General features: G+C 36.1%; 1 protein-coding gene across 1 annotated transcript; it reads left to right on the top strand.

Annotated features, from left to right (window-relative positions):
- Window positions 1-12,321: 12,321 nt before the first annotated feature.
- LOC104215787 (probable LRR receptor-like serine/threonine-protein kinase At3g47570) lies at window positions 12,322-18,610 on the top strand. The gene is made up of 5 exons (XM_009765687.2): window positions 12,322-12,442; window positions 13,246-16,105; window positions 16,186-16,329; window positions 16,462-18,168; window positions 18,270-18,610. Exons 2-5 carry the CDS (start codon window positions 15,193-15,195, stop codon window positions 18,608-18,610), a joined length of 3,105 nt encoding a protein of 1,034 aa, XP_009763989.1. The 5' UTR covers window positions 12,322-12,442; window positions 13,246-15,192.
- The last annotated feature ends 3,647 nt before the right edge of the window (window positions 18,611-22,257 follow it).

Here is a 22,257-nt window from a genome sequence, read left to right as displayed (position 1 = left end):
AATTCGAATTCTTTATATAGATTGTCGTTAAGTTTTTCCCAATTATTTATCCTAAAATGCTAAGTGGCTTTTTCTTGCTTTAATATATATATAGATATAGATTTTCAGTCTACTACTTTCTTCCATTTTTCCCTCTCTTCTTATCTTTTCCCTTCTTCGCTACCTTCTTCTTTTCTTTTTTCTTTTCTTCTCCTATGGTGACACCAACGAACGTCTTTTTTTAATTTTCTATTTTTTCTTTGCGATCTCCTCCTCTTTTACTTAGATGCCAAAATATATATCTTCTTTGAGCAATTTATGGCATAAGTCTGGCGGTGGTTATCGCTTTCTTCACTTTCTGTCCACTTTCAAATATAGTATTGCATGATATTTTTTCGGATAAATTTTGCAAGAAGATGAGAAATGAAGAAAATAAAATAGCCGCTGCCGGAGAAAAGCTTTTTCCAGCCAAGTTTGTTGTCCTTCATTATCATCAGTGCTCCTTTATTTATACACTATGTAATCAGTGTATAATCAGTGTGTATACATTATACATTTATTACACACGTATTATACAAAACTGGACGTGAAATATTACATTGGCTATGGTGAGTGTTGAAAATATCATATATAATGTGTATATGTTATGTATGCACATTCATATGAAAGGTGCATCTGCACTAATATAATGCATATATATTTTTATATACAAATTCAATGTTCATATAATTTTGTATATAAAATGTATAATGGTATATATATTATCCAACGATGAATAAAAAGTGTATATACACTTTATACTAGTGTATAATGTGTATAGTACGTGTAAACCTATACATCATCTTCTTTCTCTTTTTCTTATATAATATTTGTGTGGCTATAAATTTTTATCATTAAGGGTAAAATGAGAAAGTTATTTTTTATTTTTTTATGATGGTGGTGGCCAGTTGTTCGGGTCAAGTTGTGTGTACTTCTACTATATCTATCATTTTTTTTGGTACAGACTAACAAAAAAACGACTACATAAATTTAAACGAACAACATAGTCAGCAGGCTCATATCTCTTAAAAATATTGCACGTATTGCATGGGAGCATGGCATTCCTTTGAGCTGCCATGATTTGCTTGTGCATTTATTGTTGACAAAGTCAGCAATATGTTTGTAAACCCCATGTTGTATCTTATACCCAGTGTCCCCATTCTATTTAAATTCATGCCTAACTGCATATTGAGATTGTTCCTCTATGTACCCCATTGCCATAGGAGATACATCATAAAATCCACCTTGTTGCAAATTCTCTCATGGTAGTCATCCTCTCCATCACCTTCACTCTAATCTCTTTTAACATGGTTATGATAGACTTGTGCCTAACAGACATGATACAACTGTTAAAAGTCTTACACATGTTGTTCTCCACATAATCACATTTACTCTAATCTTTAAAGAATGTTCTACACCGACATTATTTGGGGTACCTCAGTAAATCCTCAATGATCTTACTATCACCCAATTCTGCCAACTCATCTATCTTAGCTTTGAGATATGCCTCAAATGAAGCCCTTGCACATGCCAGAACTTCTTCCTTCTTTCCTCACTTTCCACTTTTGTTTCCAGTTGCTCCATATGTGTCTTGCACACATTTTGTGCTTAACATTTGGCATAAACCCAAACACAGATTGAACAAGTCCCTTAAGCAACAAGAAAAAGAGTTAAAATATAAGAAACATATATAAAGTAATTACAACCTGAATAAAAAGAAATGTATACCTTCTGCATATTAAAAATGATGGTCAGCCCTTCACATTGGGATTATGTGAGCTGCAAATCATGTATCATGCACGTAAAAAACCATAACCATATGTTCTTTTGATCCTTTTCAACCACTGCCCAGGCAACATGGTACATTTGGTTGTTACCATTTTTACCAATACATGATAGTAGCTTACCTTTACACACACCCTACATAAAATGTTCCATCAAAGCCAATAATATTTCTACATCCTTCCAACCAACCTACTTTGCAAGCAAGTAGATAAATGTAGATCCCCACAAATACCTCTTTATCAAGTATTGTATCTTTTGAAGTCTTAACAACAACAGTGTTGTTAGGGTTTGTTGACCTTAGCATGTCAGTATAATCATATATTATAGCAAACTCCTGCTTGTAATCACCCATATACTGAACCATGACATAATGTTAGCCCTAGAACAGATGGATTTTCCCACATACACACCATACTTTATATCACGACCCGGATTCTCACCTTCGGGAGTCGTGATAACGCCTACTAGTACGATCTAGGCAAGCCAATTAATTGCACAATTTACCTCTTTACCCATTTTATATTTATTAACAATTTCAAAATAATAACATTTAAACAACGGAATTTAACACAAGCGGAAGAAAGAAACAATAAGCTATCTGAACATGAATATCTAATACAACTGTTTGAGTCTCGACTACGCAGAACTTTTGTCACAGTTTCACAGACAGTCTAAGAATACTACAAATAAAGGGCCTGAAAGGAATAAATACAACATTATCTCTAGAAATACAAGAAAGAAACAGAAATAGTAGATAGAAGGAGACGCCAAGGCCTGCGGACGTCTGCAAGACTACCTCGGGTCGTATGATGATCAAGAATCAGCAATCTCACTGCGGTCCGAAGTCCACAACACTGGGGTCTGCACAAAAGAGTGCAGAGTATAGTATCAGCACAACTGCCCCCATGTGCTGGTAAGTGCCTAGCCTAACCTCGGCGAAGTAGTGACGAGGCTAGGTCCAGACCACCAAATAAACCTGTGCAGTTATATAATATACAGCGAAAAGTAAAGCAGAAATAAACAAGTAAAGATGGGAGGGGAAACATTCTTCGGGAATAACAGGTAAAAACAGACTATCAAGAGAATTATTAAGGAATCAAAATCCAACCACTAACATGAATAAGGAAGACAAACGCAGATTTCACTTTCTTTTCATATCTTGTTGCAGGTGTGCAACCCGATCCCATTTCCTGTATCTTGTGGTAGGCGTACCACCTGCTCTCATTTCATCATATCTTGTGGTAGGCGTACCACCCGCTCCCATTTCATCATAGATTTGTTGCGGCATGCAACCCGATCCACATATAATATTATTGCGGTGTGCAATCCGATCCATATATAATATTGTTGCGGCGTGCAACCCGATCCATATATAATATTGTTGCGGCGTGCAACCCGATCTATATATAATATTGTTGCGACGTGCAACCCGATCCACATATAATATTGTTGCGGCGTGCAACCCGATCCATATATAATATTATTGCAGCGTGCAACCCGATCCATATATAATATTGTCAACAATCATAACAAGAGTCCCGACAAGAGGTCAATAAGGTCTACACTATCCCGGCAAGGGATAAATAGCTATAACCAAACTTGTTGCAACACCTAACTACCTCAGCTACAACAAAACTTGCTCCAACATCTAACTACCACAGCTATAACTAAACTTGTTACAACACCTAACTACTTCAGCTATAACCAAACTTGTTACAATACCTAACTACTTCAGCTATAACCATAATCCATACCCAACACAAAGAATCATCAACCTAAGCATCCGTAATATCGATTAAGAACACAATGCAAGGGAACCATAACTCAATAATAGCCTGGCAAGGGGGCAACATAATGATCTCTTCTCTTTCTCACTTTTACTTCATAATTCACTTCACAACTCGAGCCAATATTCTAGAGTTTCAATTATCACTTATACTTTCACAATTCATTATACAACTGGAGCCAAAGCTCTTCAATGTTCATAGGTCACAATTCTTCCACAACGTTACACAACAAATAGAAATCTTCTCCAAGGCATGAATAATACAACGAAATCATGAAAATCACAATATAAGACTCACGGTCATGCTTGACACCAACGTATAGATACTCGTCACCATGACTATACGTCGTATTCAACAAGAAGCAAATAGCAAATAGGACACAGCTCCTAATCCCTCAAGCTAAGGTTAGACCAAACACTTACCTCGAACTTCCACGGCCAACTCAAGCCTCAAACACCGCTTTCCCTTTCGAATTTGGCTCCAAATCAATCGTATCTATACATAATCTACTTAATAACATCAATAAATGCTAAACAATCCAATTCCAATACTTAATTATAGTTTTCTAACCATTCTTCCCAAAAATCCAAAATTTGACCCCGAGCCTGCTTGGTCAAAACTCGAGGTTCAGACCAAAACCCGATCACCCATTCACCCACGAGCCCGAATATATAATTTGTTTTCAAATCCGACCCCAAAACGAGGTCAAATTATCAAATAATCAAAAAACCCTAACTCTACCCAAATCCCTAATTTTCTACCCTTAATCACATGTTTTAGGCCTAGAAATCTAGTGGGTGTTGATAAAAATGGAAGAAAACAAGTTAAAGATTACTTACCCAATAGGTTATGGTGAAGAAATTCTTCAAAAATCGCCCAAGAGGTGTGGAGAAGATGAAGTTTGTGAAAAATAGTGAAAACCCCATAATGTGTTCTGTTTTTGGAACTTAAAATAACTGGGCGAAATTACTCATCACGTTCGCAACAGGTCCATCGCGTTCGCGATGGGTTAGGCTGCTAGGCCTTCGCGTTCGCAGAGAAATGACCCCTCAAGCCTTCACGTTCGCGTCCATGTTGTCGCGTTCGCGTAGGTTAAATGTCCCACCCCCTGCCGAGGCTCAATTAGCCTTCGCGTTCGCGAAGGGAAGACCCCCCAATGCCTCGTGTTCGCGACCTGGGTTATGCGTTCGCGTAGAAGGAATTTTCTTCAGCATAATTAACACATCGCGTTCGCGAGGGTCCTCCCGCGAACGCGAAGAAGGAAATATCAGAATACCAACAGCTGAAAACCTGCAACTTTTTAAGAGTTTAAAACTTTCCCAAACACATCTGAAACTCACCCGTGACCTCGGGGCTCCAAACCAAACATACGTACTAACTCGAAAACACCATATGAACTTATTCGTGCGATAAAATCGCCAAATTAACATCATTAACATCGAATTAAACCTCAAAATCAATGAATTATTTCAAACTTCTTAAAACATCAAATTTTGCAATTTAGGTCCGAATCACGTCAAATGACATCCATTTCTTGCAAAACTTCACAGAGTTATCTTAAATGACATATAAGACCTGTACTGGGTGCCGGAACCAAAATACGGTTCCGATACCAACATGTTCTAATCAAAATTCATTTCAAATTCCTTTAAACAATTTCAGAAAACATTTTTCTTCAAAAAATTCATTTCTCGGGCTTGGGACCTCGGAATTCGATTCCGGGCATACGCCCAAGTCCCATATTTTCCTACGAACCCTCCGAGACCGTCACATCACGGGTTCGGGTCCGTTTACCCAAAACGTTGACCGAAGTCAAATTAACTCATTTTATAGTCAAAACTTACCTTTTTCATAGATTTTTATATTTAGGTTTTCCGGCTACGCGCCCGGACTGCGCACGCAAATTGAGGTGATGCTATATGAGGTTTTCAAGGCCTCAGAAAGGTCATCACACTTTATCCTAATCAATTCTTGCTTTCCTAAGCTTTATGTCAGGTTGATTTATAATCTTGTCCTTAAAATGTTTAGCTACCCATGCTATATTAGCCATCTTATTTATGGTTGCTCTGAAACACATATGAACAGGATAGTAGTTGCTGACAATAAAATTTATTGTGTCTCTCCAAGCTTCCCAAAATATGTCATTTGCATCTTGTTGATTTCACACGTTTTACCCTAACCCTATGTTGCTCATTAGGCCTCAACTTAATTTGAACTCTTCTTTGTACAACATAATATTGCAAAGCAGTTCTGAATTGTTTAACACTTTCAAAAATCATTTCCAACTGGAAACAAATTTTCTTGCAAGCAGGATCAAAGTATACCATGCTGTTGTATTTTCTTGGTTGAGGGTTATGCACCCCATATTCTTACACTGCCTCATCATCTGTATCCTCACTACCTGGATCTGAACTGTCCAGATTGCTCATCCCCTCCCAACTTACCAGCATATTTGGAACCCCTATCCTTATACATGTCTTCAAAATCAGGGTTTATACCTTATAGGTCCGCTAGGTATCTCATCAGTATTATCTTCACTAGATCTTGATTTACTACCCTTCTCATTCACTTTAGTCTGTCTAGCAACAACAACTTCAGGTTATAGATCACTCGTCTCTCCAGGAATATCCTCATCAGCACCATATAATGACTCATCTGTATCATCATCACCATCATCAGAACTAGCCTCATAATCACCATCCTCACTCTCAAAACTTCCATCATCACCATCCTCAACATCACCCTCGGAATCAGTTGCTAAATGAAAGTTGTAGAACTCACCTTCATCTTCACTAGACTCTTCTGTATCCTCTTCTATATCAACAACCCTCTCTTTACCCTTCCTATGAGTGTTATCAACCATATTTATATCATTGTTAGGTGAGTGTGTTGCCCTAGTATTAACATTATTTGTTTGCCCATGTGACATTTTATTAAAGCCACATGGTTGAACATCAGTGGGGTCCATATTTATACCACCATTACTTAACATTTCATCTAGGTCCAAATCAACACATGGTGTATTAATTGTATGACATAGACACACATCAATAAAATTCTCATCCTTAAGATCTTTACACAAGCCTAACACATCAGCATCATATTTCAGAAATCTAAGTTCTCCTTTTTTTGTTAATTTTACATGTATATTTATCTACTGTTAAGTACCCCATATCCTTAGCCTACTCATTAAAACGAATTATATGCAATTCATAAATATCAGCTTGAAGAATAACTGGCCAGATTTGCCCATTTACATACCTCTTAAATGGGGCAGCCACTAACCACCATAGATGATGAAACTGTAATTTCACATATACATCCATTGAAACCTATAAAAAAGAGGCCAAGTCGGATACACTTTAACCCTAAAAAGCCATAAACTTTATCATAGTGGGAGACAAGAATATTTTGATATGCAAAAAAAGCCCTAATTTTAAACCCTAAATGCGAGAACAACCATGAAAACGACAAAATCCCTAAAGTAAAGTGAATATTCGACTGTTTTTCCCAAAAATTATAATATAAAATCCCAAATAACAACAAATATTTTGTGCATGCAGACAAAAAATAGCGTTGACTATCACACGTTACTTCATAAGAAATTAGATGACAAAAGAGAAAACGACATCAAAAGAGACAAAATCCCTAAAGTAAAGTGAAGATCCGACTGTTTTCCCCAAAAATCCTAATTTAAAATTCCAAATAACAAATACTTTGTGCATGCAGACAAAATATAGCTCAATATTACACAATATTTCATAAGAAAATACATGCCAAGAGAAAACGACATCAAAAGAGACAAACTAACCTTCAGATCCTATAACGTGACTTGAATCGAAAGCACAGACCAAACGAAGCTCGATCAGAACGAGATTAACAGATAATAAACGAAAATAATATAACGGGCGAGTGATTATGATCGATTTTGGATGAGGGTGACTGGTTTTTCAGGCCATTACTAACCTAGGTTTAAGAGGGGAGGGGTTGGTTAGAGAGAGGAAAAAGACGAAATGAGCGTCTTTTGGTCGGTCTATTGAATAAAGGGGGAGGGGAGGACCCAATCAGTTGGGTTTTTTTCGCGCCCTTGACGTGTAACAAATCTATTGGTCATTTGCTGACTGGATGGACATGTCTGTGTATGTGTAATACACGTGTGTAGGCTCAAATGTGAGATGTGTTTATTAGTTAAGGGAATCATGAGTATGAGTGTTCAAATGGGAAAGATTAAAGTTAATGTATCGGCTTTTAAAAGCCTTACAAATTTAAGTGGCCAGGAAACCATTATACTTAAACTGTTTATGTTCAGACATAGTAAAACATATTTACAAATTCAAACTAGTGATACAGAAATTACAAAACAAATCTTTAATCGCATAAAAATAAAAACTTGGACTTGTTATAGTAGACTAATTTATACCAATGGTGTAAAAGTATTTATGCGATTCATCTATACAAGATAAATTCGTACAAATAACATCTAAATAGACAATTAAAAAAGAATGTTAAATGGAAATGTCATTAGCACCAAGTTCGAAGAGGCCCTGCACCAGTACGCACTCCGCAGCACCAAAACAATAAAAATAGGCACTTTATGCTTTGGTACGAGGATAAGGGATAATTAATGTCGAAATTAAATTTGAAATGAGTTTATTCTACGTTTAGTTGAGATAAAATTGCAATATAACTAATTTCAGAATTAATTATAACGGGATTACAACAACAATAATAATAACATTTCTCGCATATTCGTATACTTGGGGCCTGAGAGGGTAGCGTGTACGCAAACCTTACCCCTCGTGAAGAATATCGGGATTGTAGTATTATTTTTATAATATGTATTAAGGGTGGCAAGTGAGCCGGTTAGGCCCGGGCCCGCGAGCGCATATGGGTAGTGGGCCTAAACGGGCCTGCTCGTTTAAGTCCGGGACCATGGGAGTTTGAGGCCTAAGTGGGCCGGTTCAAATAATATGCCCATTAGGACCGGGACCGGCTCCTAAGTGGGCTTGCTCAATCGGTCCTACCCAGTCCCAAACGGTCATAAACGGGTCCAACGACTAATTTTAAAAAAAAATCTCAAATTAAAATCTGACTGTTGCACCTTTAAAAAATAGTCGTTATGGATGCCAAAATAGCCGTTGGCTATTTTATAAATAGCCATTTAACCCCCCCAACTTTATTTTAACCCCAAACTTTTTATAATTATACCTTTTCCCTATTTTCAACTATAAATACCCCCTCATTCTTTTATTTTTCTTCACCAAATCATCAATCTCTCTCTAATTTTCTTCTAAAATTGGTTACTTTGTTGTTGCAACTTGTGTGAAAAATTGTAAAGTTGATGAATTGAAGTATTCAACGATAATTAATTTTAACAAGTTGTTCGTCAATTCGGTAAACTTGTTCCAACTCTTTAGTTTTAATATTATATTTTTGTTTGTTTTATTTAATTACTTTGTATAATTATAATTAAGATAGCATATTCCTTAAAAAAAATGTTTAGTAAAAATAAGAGAAAATACAAGAGTGGTGAAACTAGTGGCCAATCTGTTCCTCCTCTAATTCCCCGGCCTCCCTTACCCAAACCTCATACCCGCCCTCCACCTGCTCCTATTCTTTATAGTGATAATACTTTATTACAATTTACGGATAGCCAATATGTGCATAATATTGGTAGTGGTGAACGCTTAGATGATGAATATATGAACAATCTTTATGGTAATCCAACTATAGATGAAGAAAATGAGCAGAAAATAGATTTATATGAAACGCAACCGGATGATGATACACCCACTAGTCCTGTTGCTCAAGTTAACCCAACTAATCCAAATGATGCCCCAGATGACCCCCTATACTACCCCTACTTTTTCAAGACAACCTTCTAAACGGGCCGAAACATCTCTTGTTTGACCTTTTTTTTATTCAAATAAGAGAAAAAAATAAAGCTAAGTGTAAAACTTGTGGCAAAGAGTTAGCTTTTAACTATGTTGGAGGGAGGGGGGGGGAGGACGGGAAGGAAAATTTGAGAAGACACATAATGATACACCCTCAAGATAAGGCTAAATTTTTTCAAATAAAAGTTGTGGCCGGGGGGGGAGGGGAGGGGCAAGTCCAACTAGTCAGCCTGACCCTAGTACCAGGTCAAATCAATTTCAACCGGGAATTAATACTGTTACCGGTGATATTTTATATTATGACCCAAGAAAAGATAGGAAAGAATTGGCAAAAATGGTTACTGTTATGTGCTTACCCTATAGTTTTTCGTCTAACCCCCACTTTGTGCATTATATTAAAAGAGTTTTAAATCCTACTTATAAAGGATGGCCTCGCACAATCGTAAAGAGCGATATTTATAAATATAAACATGAATATGAACAATATTTGCGCTATTTATTTACTCATATTAATTTTCATGTTGCTATTACTACTGATATTGGTAGAAGTGGTCATGACCATGATTATCTTACTGTTACAAGTCATTGGATTGATGAGGAGTGGATAATGTAAAAGTGCATTATTGCTTATAGAATAATTAATTCACGTCATACATGGTAGTTTATTTCTAGCACGGTTACAGATATTTGTAGATATTTTTGCATTAGTGATAAAATAATATCAATTTCAATGGATAATGCTACTAGTAACACTAATGTTGTAGCCTTGCTTACCACTACACTAAATCCTGCATTTAGTAATATTTTTCATGTCAGATGTATTTGCCATATTTACCATTTAATTGTGGGTGATAGTATGAAGATTTTAAATGTTGAAATTCAAAAGGTTAAAATGGCTCTTAATTATTATTTTTATTCAAACCGTAGAAGTAGACTTAGAGAATATTTTAAAAGATGCGATGAATTTGGCCTAAGAGAAAGAAAGGTTCCCAAACCTTGTCCAACTAGATGGAATTACATGTATGAAAGTTTAGTTGTTGCGTATGAATATTTGAACCCAATAAACTCAACGTTTAATGCTCATGTAAGTGATGATGATGAACACCTTACAAATGTTGATTGGACTAATGTTAAAATGCTTGTAGATTTTTTAGACAGATTTAATGTTGCTACAAATGAATTTTCTGGGCAATATTATCCAACTATTTCGAACTGTTTAGTTTATCTTGCAGATCTTGCAAATTTATTTGCTTATTTTTTAGAGAGTGGGGAAATTTATGAAATAGCTATTGATTCCATGAGAAAGAAATTTAAAAAATATTTTTTCCCTATTCCCCCTATTTATGGTATTGCTGCCCTGTTAAATCTTACTATGAAATTAGGTGGTCCTCAATATTGGTATCAATCTATTTATAATGGTTTAGCACTTGCACATGAGGAGTTGTCTACACTTTCGGACGCACAAGCGTCAATTAAAATAAATACTCTAGTTCTCAATCATCTAAAAGAACTGCAGAAGTAAGAGCGCTTACTGCTTGGACCGAGTTTAGGGGTTCTCAAGGTTGTACCACTAGTGATTGTTCACAACTAAATGAGCTTGGAGTTTATTTGTCACAGGGACTTGAGGAAGTGAATCCCGACGGCTCATTTAATCTTTTGGAATGGTGGAAGGACAAAGAAAAATACTTTCCGGTCCTTTCAAGGATGACCCGAGACATTTTAACCATTCAAGCTTCAACAGTGGCATCGGAGAGCGCTTTCAGTCAAACAAGACTACAACTTAGTGATTATAGAGCGTCTATGAGGGAGAGCTTGGAAAAATCAGTACTTTTCAGAGATTGGATCCGTTCGGAACGAAGAAATTTTGGACTTGCTGAATCACAATCAGAGGTAGACGAAGCTTACGAAGAAATGCTAGTTGAACTTGCGGAGGAAGCAGCTTCGCCCGGAAGCGGTGATGAACAAGCTACTTTTTCGCCACCACCAACGGAAATTACTTCGAACCTTGATGGATTTATAAAATTTAAGAGATACTATGTAAAATTAATATGTAACTTGTATTTTGGCACATCTTGATTAGTTTCTTTTCTTCTCAATGGTGGTATTAGCACCTTGATTGTGCTCATTCCATGGTGTGTGTGTGGGGGGGGGGGGAGGGGGTTGTGGAAGCTAAGAAAGATTGGGCCATGTGTTCTTAATGTTATAATAATAAAAATTATAACGCATTCATTTGAATATCTTTTTACAATATTTTGTGTTTTAAATTTGAATTAACATTTTTTAAGTCAAAATTATAATATAAAATGTACAAGCAAATGCCTTAGATAAATTTTTTAGAATATATATATATATATATATAGATATAGATATAGATATAGTATATATAATATATATAAACTATATAATTTACAAAAAATTGCATTAGATAAAAAAATTTAAAAAAATAGTCAAGGCCCATTTAGTACCAGGTCCCACCCACATAGTCCGGGACCATTATTACACGGTCCCGCTCCCGCTCTAGTTACACCCAAAACCCCATTAATCCCCTCTCCCTTTAAGCCCGACCCACGAAGATCGGGTCCGTTTAAGCCCAGATCGTTTAAGCTCGGCACATGAAGCCCGTTTTGGACCGGGCCCGAACCGTTTGCCACCCTTAATATGTATAAAAGAGTGGAATAACAATCTCGAAATAACTAATTTCTAAATAACTAATTGTGAGATAATTTGTTTCCCGACCAAACAGACCCCTAATAATTTAGTTTATGGAATCTTGACTTAAAAAAAATAATTTAAAAAGACTTTCTTTTTTTTGTTCATCACAAATGCGTAAAGTTGAGTCCCTGCGTTTACTCACATTCTTCACTCCTCAGTCCAGAAAACCATCGTTTTGCTCTCAAATTCTCTTTATTCTGCGTTGACATGTCTACCGGACGCCATCAATCTGATGAAGATCCTCCGGTATTTTAAACAAAACTTTCTTTAATTTTTGTTCTTTAACTTGTATTCGCTCTTTCCAATTGTTAGGCATTCTTTTATTTTTTTGTCTGTTAAAAAAAATTGATACATTTATTATTTACAAACCAGTTAATGTTAACATTCTTATTCAGTGTTAAACTGTCAGATGGAGGAAGTGCATATTGTTATTTTATATGATCTTGGGTAATCCTAACCTCATGAGCTCAAAGCTTACTTAGGCTAAATGTTCATTTTCTGAACATGGTATCAAAGGTCTGGCCTAAGCTTGATCAGGTGTTAAATATCTCACATTGATAAATAGGCAATCTCACCTCATGAGCTAATTTTTAGATTGAGTTATGTCCAAGGTCCATTTTCTTAACTTTGGATTACAGCAAAATCCATTTTAAAGCTTGGTTTACCTAATATATGACCCTCATGTTATCTTGTCCACGCTTCAAATATTCAGACTTGGGCGTCTGGGAGCTGTTAAATGTCCGACATTGGTTGGGAGAGTGGGTTTTTAATTGTTATCTTCTTTTATGATTTTGTGCAATTCTTACCTCGTGAGCTAATATCTGGAGTTGAGTTAGGAGTGAGGTTCATTTTCTTAACGTTAACATGACTTATTGTGATACAAGGATACTTTTGATATTTTATGTGTAAATTAACTTATATGTTAAAATTATATTCCTGACTTCCATGTCTAGTCAAATAATGCCGAACAAAATGGTTGGAGAAAGTGGCAAATAGCAATTACTGTAAGCATGCTTGAAGTTATGAATATTTGGATTCTTCAATTTCAGGTTATCAAACTTAAGTTTATGGTTGACAAGACTAGAAACCGAGTAATCCTTGCAGAGTCGGACCATGAGTTCATTGATACACTGTTGTCATTCTTGACAGTCCCTTTAGGCACAGTTCTAAGACTTCTTGAAAAAGATATGGTTCAATTGGGGTCCGTTAGCTGCATCTACACCAGTGTTTATTCTCTTGAGCTTAGGTTCTTGCGTACGAGCTATTTCAAATCTATGTTGATCATGCCCCGAGATGCATCAGAAGTTCAGTGTAAAAAGTTGAAGCTCAATGTTGATCATTCGGAGATTGCAGGGAAGTTCTTTACATGTTCTTCACACTCTTGCGATGAAATAAAAAACTTTCATAGGCTCTTTCAGAATGCACGTTGCAGTTGTGGTTCTTCAATGAGATCACTAATAAGTGTTAAAAAGAAAAGAGAGGATGGAAGTTCTGGGGGAGAAGATGGGGATGGAGTTTTCTAAAGAGTGGTGCAGTGAGCTTTATGATCACTGATGATTTACAGATAATGCCAGCTTCAACTCCTAGCTTAACTGAGGCAAAGACTATAGAAGTCGGTATTAAGGAGGTAATCCCATTCTTATTTCCATAAGAGCAGGTGTTCATCATTTCTCCTTCCAATTGTTATCTGGTTTATCATTTTCATTTGGTCTGAAAACCGATGATGTAAGTCACGCTTGAGAGAATCAGTATTCGTCCTAGAAAAGTTATATCGAAGGAAGGGGAAATAGCTAAAATGTTTTACTTGATCCTTCACATGTTACTTAACCTTCTACTCTTTATGGCTGCTGAACTTTGTTCATATAAGACTTTTTGCAGCTCAATTCGGGATTACAAGCGTATCATTAACGCCAAGGAAGGATAAATTGCATGGCCGAAGTGGTAAAAATAGGTTGTCAACTTAGTTTACGTTAACTCTTTTCCTTTAACACATTGTCCGTGCTTGCTTCTTATGGTTTTCATTTTAAGCAAGCACAATTTAGATCACTTTCTGTGCATATAAAACACCAGTGAATACCATATATAATTGAAATAATTATTTTATCTTGCATACCTACTTTATAAATTTATTTTACCATGTATACCTACTATATAAATTTATTGACTCTATATACCTACTGTTTTCCAAAATAAAAATACTGTATATTCTGAATTAAAATATTATGGTATGTTTAGTTTGGATACTATATTCCAAATTGGAATATTGTAGTATGTTTGGTTTGAATATTTTATTCTAAGTTAGAAAATTGTGGAATATTTTGGTTTGAAAAGTGAAAACTATATTCTAATTTAGAAAATTGTGGTATGTTTGGATACTGTAAATTAGAATTGTAGTATGTTTGGTTTGAATATTGTATTCTTCATTAGAATAATATGATATATTTGATTTGGATATTGTATTCCCAAACAACAACAAAACTATGTAATGTAATTTATAAAACTAGTACGTAGACTTGCCTTTTCTCTGCTCGTCACAAATCAGTAAAGTTGCTCCCAATTTCTCTTATAATCAGGTAACATGTCTACTGGACGCCATGAATCTGATAAAGACCCTCCACTGTTCTAGCAAAACTCTCTTTACTTTTCGCTCTTTAACTTGTATTAAAGGTCATGTAGGACCACAACTGACCAGAAAGAATAGGATTAAAGGTTGAGATACTTCAGAGATTTGGGACAGTATATTGGTATCCAAGCAGCTAAATTGACAATCTTAGCTAAAAGACACTCCGGAGACTAGACTTGTAGACAAATTGACTGACTTCCACTAATAAAACTTTTACTACACAAAATTTGACAATCTTAACCAAAAAACACTCCAAAAACTGATTGGTGTACAATGAATTTGATATCATTATATAGATCCTCTGAGATCATTGCTTTGCACTATCAATTCTTGTTTTAGCTCAAGAAAAAAAACCAGCCTGTTATATATAGTTATGGGCAGAAGTTGCAATCTTCTCTTTGCTCTTGCAGTTTTCATTCTGCTACATGACCATACTTCCCTTGCTTCTGTTGCTAATATTAGCACCGATGAAGCTGCTCTTCTTGCCTTGAAATCTCACATTTCTTCTGGCCCTAATAACATCTTAGCAAGAAACTGGTCTTCTTCAGGCCTAGTTTGTAGCTGGATTGGAATCACTTGCAGCTCCCGCCACCATCGAGTTACTGCTTTAAACATTTCTAGCATGCAACTTCATGGTACCATTCCTCCACACCTCGGAAACCTCTCATTTCTCACTTCCATTGACATCAGTAACAACACTTTTTATGGAGAATTGCCAGAAGAATTGGCTCATTTGCAGAGGTTGAAATTGATTGATATCACAAGCAATAACTTCACCGGAGCCATTCCATCGTTTTTACGTTTGTTACCAAACCTACGGTTTCTGAACCTTTCGACAAACCAATTTTCAGGGGAAATTCCATCATTCCTTTCCAATCTAACAAAGCTACAAGTGTTGAGAATACAGGGAAATTTTCTCCAAGGAGAGATCCCTAGAGAACTCGGTGATCTTCGTTACATGGTTTTTTTAGACCTGCAATTTAATCAGCTTAATGGCTTTATACCACCATCAATCTTCAACATTAGAACGATGCAAAAAATTGGTCTTACAGGCAATAAACTTACTGGTAAGCTTCCAACAACTATATGTGATAATCTTCCAAACTTGGAAGGGCTTTACCTCTCAAAAAACTACATAGGTGGAGCCATTCCACCAAACTTAGGAAAATGCAGAAAGCTTCAAATCTTGTCATTATCTATCAATGAGTTTATTGGAGCTGTACCAAGAGAGCTAGCCAACTTAACAGCTCTTACAAGATTATATCTTGGATTTTTGCATTTGGAAGGTAGTATGATATTTCATTTTCTTCCTTTTCTGTCTTCCACCATAACATAATGGTACTCAAATATTTTCCCAAATTGACAGGAGAGATACCAGCGGAGCTAGGTAATCTTAAGAAACTACAGGCGCTGAAATTATCCAATAATGAGTTTACTGGTTCTGTCCCCGCCAACATTTTCAACATGTCAGCACTACAGACCCTACAACTTTCACAAAACAAGCTTTCAGGTACTCTGCCTTCCGATTTAGGTCGTGGAATCCCCAACATAGAAGAATTTGTTTGTGGAAGTAATAATCTGAGTGGTTTTATCTCTGCTTCAATCTCAAATTCTTCAAGACTCAGAGGTCTTAATCTCGCAGATAACAGTTTCACTGGTCCAATTCCTGAATCACTTGGTAACTTAGAGTACCTTGAGAGGCTTAACTTTGAGGAGAATAATTTTTTTGGTGATTCAGCATTGAGCTTCCTTACATCTTTAACAAAGTGTAGGAAACTAAGATTTCTCAGGTTTGCTGATAATCCGTTGGATGGTGTTTTTCCATCATCTGTTGGACATTTCTCTAACTCTCTCCAAAGTTTTGTAGGACAGGATTGTCAACTGAAGGGAGTCATTCCTAAAGAAATTGGTAATCTTACTGGAGTGACAAAGATGAGTCTGTCTAACAATGAGTTGACTGGACATATCCCGAATACCATCCAAGGCATGCTGAATCTTCAAGAACTTTACCTACAAAATAACAAGTTAGAAGGAACCATACCAGATGTTATCTGCAATTTAAAGAATCTCGGTGCATTATACTTGTCAGGAAATGAATTTTCTGGTTCCGTGCCACCATGCTTAGGGAAAGTCACCAGTTTGAGGTATCTTTATCTAGCTTACAACAGGCTGAATTCAAGTTTACCTGAAAACTTGGGGGCCCTCCATGATCTCATCAAATTCGATATCTCATCCAATCTATTGAGTGGGAAAATTCCCGTGGAGATTGGAAATATAAAGGCTGTAACACTCATTGATCTGTCAAAAAATAATTTTTCTGGTAAGATTCCTAGCACTCTAGGGAGGCTCGATAATGTGATTAAACTTTCTCTTGCACATAATAGATTAGATGGGCCTATTCCAGAATCATTTGGTAAAATGCTGGCCTTAAATTTCTTGGATTTGTGTTATAATAATCTTAATGGTGAAATTCCAAAGTCATTAGAAGCTCTTGTGTATCTCAGATACCTGAACGTCTCATTTAATAAACTCAGTGGAGAGATTCCCACGGGTGGTCCTTTCGCAAATGCCACATATCAATCTTTCTTGTCCAATGATGCACTCTGTGGTGATTCTAAATTTCATGTGTCACCATGCATCATCAAATCTCACAAGAGGAAAAAGCCAATCTTTGTTTTGTACGTCCTTTTGGGGGTGGGCATGCTATTTCCTGCATTAGCTCTCTCATGTGTATTTTTAAGATTGAGAAATCCAAAGAAGAATGCAGCTCAAGCAGATGTGTCTCTGGTAAAACGGCATGAAAGAATTTCCTATTATGAACTTGAACAAGCAACAGAAGGATTCAATGCAAGCAACTTGCTTGGTAATGGGAGTTTCAGCACGGTCTACAAAGGGATACTTAAGGATGGTAACCTTTTCGCAGCAAAGGTTTTCAATGTGCAATTGGAGGGTGCATTCAAAAGTTTTGACACAGAATGTGAGATACTTCGGAACCTTCGCCACAGAAATCTGACCAAAGTCATCACCAGCTGCTCCAACCTTGATTTCAAGGCCCTAGTGTTGGAGTACATGCCCAATGGGACACTTGATAAATGGTTATACTCTCACAACTTGTTCTTGGACTTGTTGCAGAGATTAGATATAATGATAGATGTTGCATCTGCAATGGACTATCTGCACAATGGCTATTCAACACGTGTGGTGCATTGTGACTTGAAGCCAAGCAATGTCTTGCTAGATCAAGAAATGGTTGGCCATGTCAGTGATTTTGGCATTGCTAAATTGTTAGGTGATGGGGAGACGTTTGTTCAAACAAGGACAATTGCAACAATTGGATATATTGCTCCAGGTATTAGAACTTTCTAAAGCTTTCTCATATCCTTAGAATGCCCAATAGAATCAGTGTTTTAGCCGGGATACTTTTATGATCATTTTTTACTATGATTGTAGAGTATGGACAGGATGGAATAGTATCCACGAGCTGTGATGTTTATAGTTTTGGCATCCTGATGATGGAGACATTTACAAGAATGAGACCAAGTGATGGAATATTCACTGGAGACTTGAGCATGCAACGTTGGGTTAGCGATTCTTTTCCAAGTGAAATTCATAAGGTGGTGGATTCTAATTTGGTACAGTCGCGGGATGAACAAACCAACTCAAAGATGCAATGTTTGTTATCTATCATGGAATTAGCTTTGAGATGCACTGTAGTGGCACCAGATGCAAGAATTAGCATGGAAGATGCTCTTTCAACACTTAAAAAGATTAAGTTCCAACTTCACCACTAGTTGGAATTGGATTGTTGGCTCTCGGATGCTGCTTGATTCCCTATGATGGTTTAGTTAAGATTTCAGTTCTGCTCAACTACTTTACCTCTTTCAATGTAACAGCTTGTTTCATAGTGTATCGTATCATAATGTATCGTTTGATAAAAATAATGTTTGGATAGATTATGTCGTTTGCCGTCGTTTCATGATATCACGGACCAGCAATATGAAGAATAAACTTGTAATACTATAAAGAAAAATTATGATATAGAGTAAAATTACTATATAAAAAGGTAAGGTAAATGATAAAATAAAATTATTTAATAATAATAAAGTGTTAGATTGAGAGAAAAAGACATGGTAATGACGCGATCACACCAAATCGGTCGTTACATAAAGTGGCACATTTCGTCGTTATGTAACGACGGATTTAACGATACGATATAATAAAATTTAAGTAACAATCAAAACAAACATCGTATTTAAAGTAAATACGATACAATACAATGGCTAACAGCCATCCAAACAAGCTGTAAATTTGTAAAGGATGTATGGCTCCAATTTTTCAGCAACTATTAGACTTTTTTTAATCAGTTCAAACCACTTTTGCACCAGAAATCATGTTTCAAATTATTTAACATTCTAAATCCGAATAATTAGTCTCCCCATTAGAGTCCTAAAAGTTGTTCAATTCCTCAATTTTCCAATTTGGGGAGGGGGGGGGGGGATCTCATAGATGTATAGGTAAAATATCATGATTTAAAAGGTAAAAACTCGAGCATAATTACATATATAACTCAAATATTGGATTAAAATTATTACCTTAGTCTTAGGTGGATGATCTCAATTCAATTCTTCCAAACTTATAGCTCCAAATTATGTCATTCATATGCCTTAACAATAACAATATCCACAATATAGTCATTAAAAAGGTGATAATTTTAATCCAATATTTGAGTTATATGAATGACATAATTTGGAGCTATAAGTTTGGAAGAATTGAATTGACATAATTGACATAATTGCACCTTTCTCCAAAAAATGTCAAGACATCATTTGTGGTAAAACCCTAGAGTATGATTGCACCTTCCAAATTTAAGAGTCTTTTCCTATTTCTTCGAGAAAGGTGCAATTATGTCATTTTTTTTTATAAGTAATCGTGGTAAAATCCTAGAGTATAGAAAAATGACATAATTGTCTTGACATTTAAGAGTCTTTTCCTATTTCTTCGAGAAAGGTGCAATTATGTCATTTTATTTTCTACTCTAGGGTTTTACCACGATCACTGCGCCCTATTTGTGATAGCAGGGAATAGGCTCGGACTAGAGTGAAAATATGTAAAATTTAAAAAATCGGTGCATACTTAAGAGTGAAAAATGTATAGAACTCTCTAACTTCCTGAAATGCGATAAACCTCAAGAATGGAATTAGCAGATATTTAAGTTGTCATAGTGGAAAAAACAAAAAGAGAAAAAGAAAAAGAAAATGTCTACAACCAGTCAAAAAGCACTCCACAGACTGTAAAAAAATAACTTAAAACTCACTGTTCGAAGATTTACAAAGTCAAAATATTAAATCAACTATCGAATTTATTTACGAATCAAATAATCAAGTCAATCTATTAAATTTACCCATATCTGGAAAGGATAAAGTCAATTTCAAGTAATAGGAAAATTAACCACCAAACTTTATAATGTTTTATACTTCAATGCCACACAAGAGGGTTGATTTGTGTGGTGTCCAATTTTCGTGTGCACAGATTATAGAAGTACCTGGTTCTTCTATATGTTTTTAAACTACTATTGCAGAAATAATAAATGCGGAAAGTAAATAACACAAGTATTTTTACGTGGAAAACACCCGACTCAAAAAGTGAAAAAAATCACGACCTACTAGTCAGTAGGATTTTCTCCAACGCTTCATCAAATCACTGCGCCAAAACAACATTTACAAAAACTCTTTATAAACCTAAGGATTACCTCTAATCTCGTTGTGACAACCAGTCTCTAACTGTTGCGACAACTTCAAGTTAACTCTAACTTGAATACTCAGAGTACCTAATACAATTGCCTCTAGATAAAGCTGAAAGGTACAATTTGAAAACCATCTACTATAATGAAACTAGAATAAAAGACAATCACTTGGAACTGGTTCTTCTATTTGGTTCAGGTAGCTTCAGGTTTGCACACTTGAATCACAAGAATTGCTTGCAAAATGCCTTGCTATTTTCCTCTCAACTCATATTTAACTTCAGCTTTTGTGCGTACCTGTAAAGTGAGAACATCTTGTCATTTATAGAGTTAGTAGAATATAAAATAACTAGAGTTCCAATGTTATACTCTTCCTTGGCGGAAGAACTCTAGTTAACTCCAACTTCTAACTCATTCCTTATCTTGGATAGTGTTCTCTTTGAGTAAGAAGTCATTCTCCTTATCAATTATGCAACCTTTTCGATCAGGAGATATCAGATATAGCAAGTTAAGCTTATCTCCCTCACGTCCATCCCTTATACTTGAATCTGACCGTGTCTGGGTACATTGTGGATGGACCTGGTTCATGCTTGAGTTCCTTTGTCAATCTTTAAAACAAACTTCACTTAGGCCAACAAATTCCCCCTTTTTTATGAAGACAAACTCTGTGCTTTTTATATGAGTAGGCCCTATTTCAACTCAGCTCAGCATCAACACATACTTAGAACACTTTACCTTTTTAAAGTCACTAATCATCAAGGACCAGGTTCATTAGGTTATAAACATCACAGTCCAAAGTAAAAGCATAACCTAATTCCTCTTTTTGGTATCATCGAAAAGTTGCATAATCATGTTAGATAACCAGATTTTAATAGAAATTACTCATGGCCACAGGGGCTACTTCAAATGCAATCATGGATTTAAGCATTATTTATCAATCTAAGGATATTATCCATCTACGAAATATCAACAAACAATTAGAGCAAAAGTAGTGAATTTCATTGATTGATAAGATCCTACCACAAAGCATAAAAAAAAAAACACTGGATCGTGAGCAAAAGAAGCAAAAAATAATAATCCCGAACTAGGTCACTTGTCGATCTACACTAGGCTAGGAGGTTTAATGCTGGGAAGGACCAGGTTCTTGGTTTTTGGCTTGGAGCAGTTTCAACATATCCTGAAGAATGCCATCATTCTTCTCCTTCTCTTTTGCCAGTTCAGCTCTAAGAGCATCTCTCTTAGTCTCCACCTCTGCCAACCTCTTCTTCAGCCTATCAATCTCAGCATCCTTAGCCCCACTTTCTTGCACCAAAGCTCACACTTTGTTGTTCATTGGTACCTTTTTGGATGAACCAGGTTATTTGGGAGTTGTTTGGACTTCATAGTCACAAGCAGTTAGAGTGTTTGCCCCAAAATGATCCTTGCTTGTACCAACTTCCCATTTCTTGATGGGTACCTTGAAATGTACAAGTACAACCATGAGAATAAAATCATAGGGTATGACGTGAGTCTTGGTGCCATTTAGAGCCCTGTCAAGAAACCGGATGATAAATACATGACAATTGAATTGCCTCCAACTGTCCAAATATTCCATAAGGACCAGGTCCATGAATATGGCAATGTGCCTCCTTTCCTACCTTGGCAGCACACATTTATTAATAAATTCGAATAACACTTTGTGGGATGGCTTCATCTCAC

This window comes from Nicotiana sylvestris, chromosome 2 (assembly GCF_000393655.2).
Source record: "Nicotiana sylvestris chromosome 2, ASM39365v2, whole genome shotgun sequence".
NCBI classification, from domain to species: Eukaryota; Viridiplantae; Streptophyta; class Magnoliopsida; order Solanales; family Solanaceae; genus Nicotiana; species Nicotiana sylvestris.
Note: the sequence above shows the minus strand (reverse complement) of the source record. Positions and strands in the feature narration are given on the sequence as shown.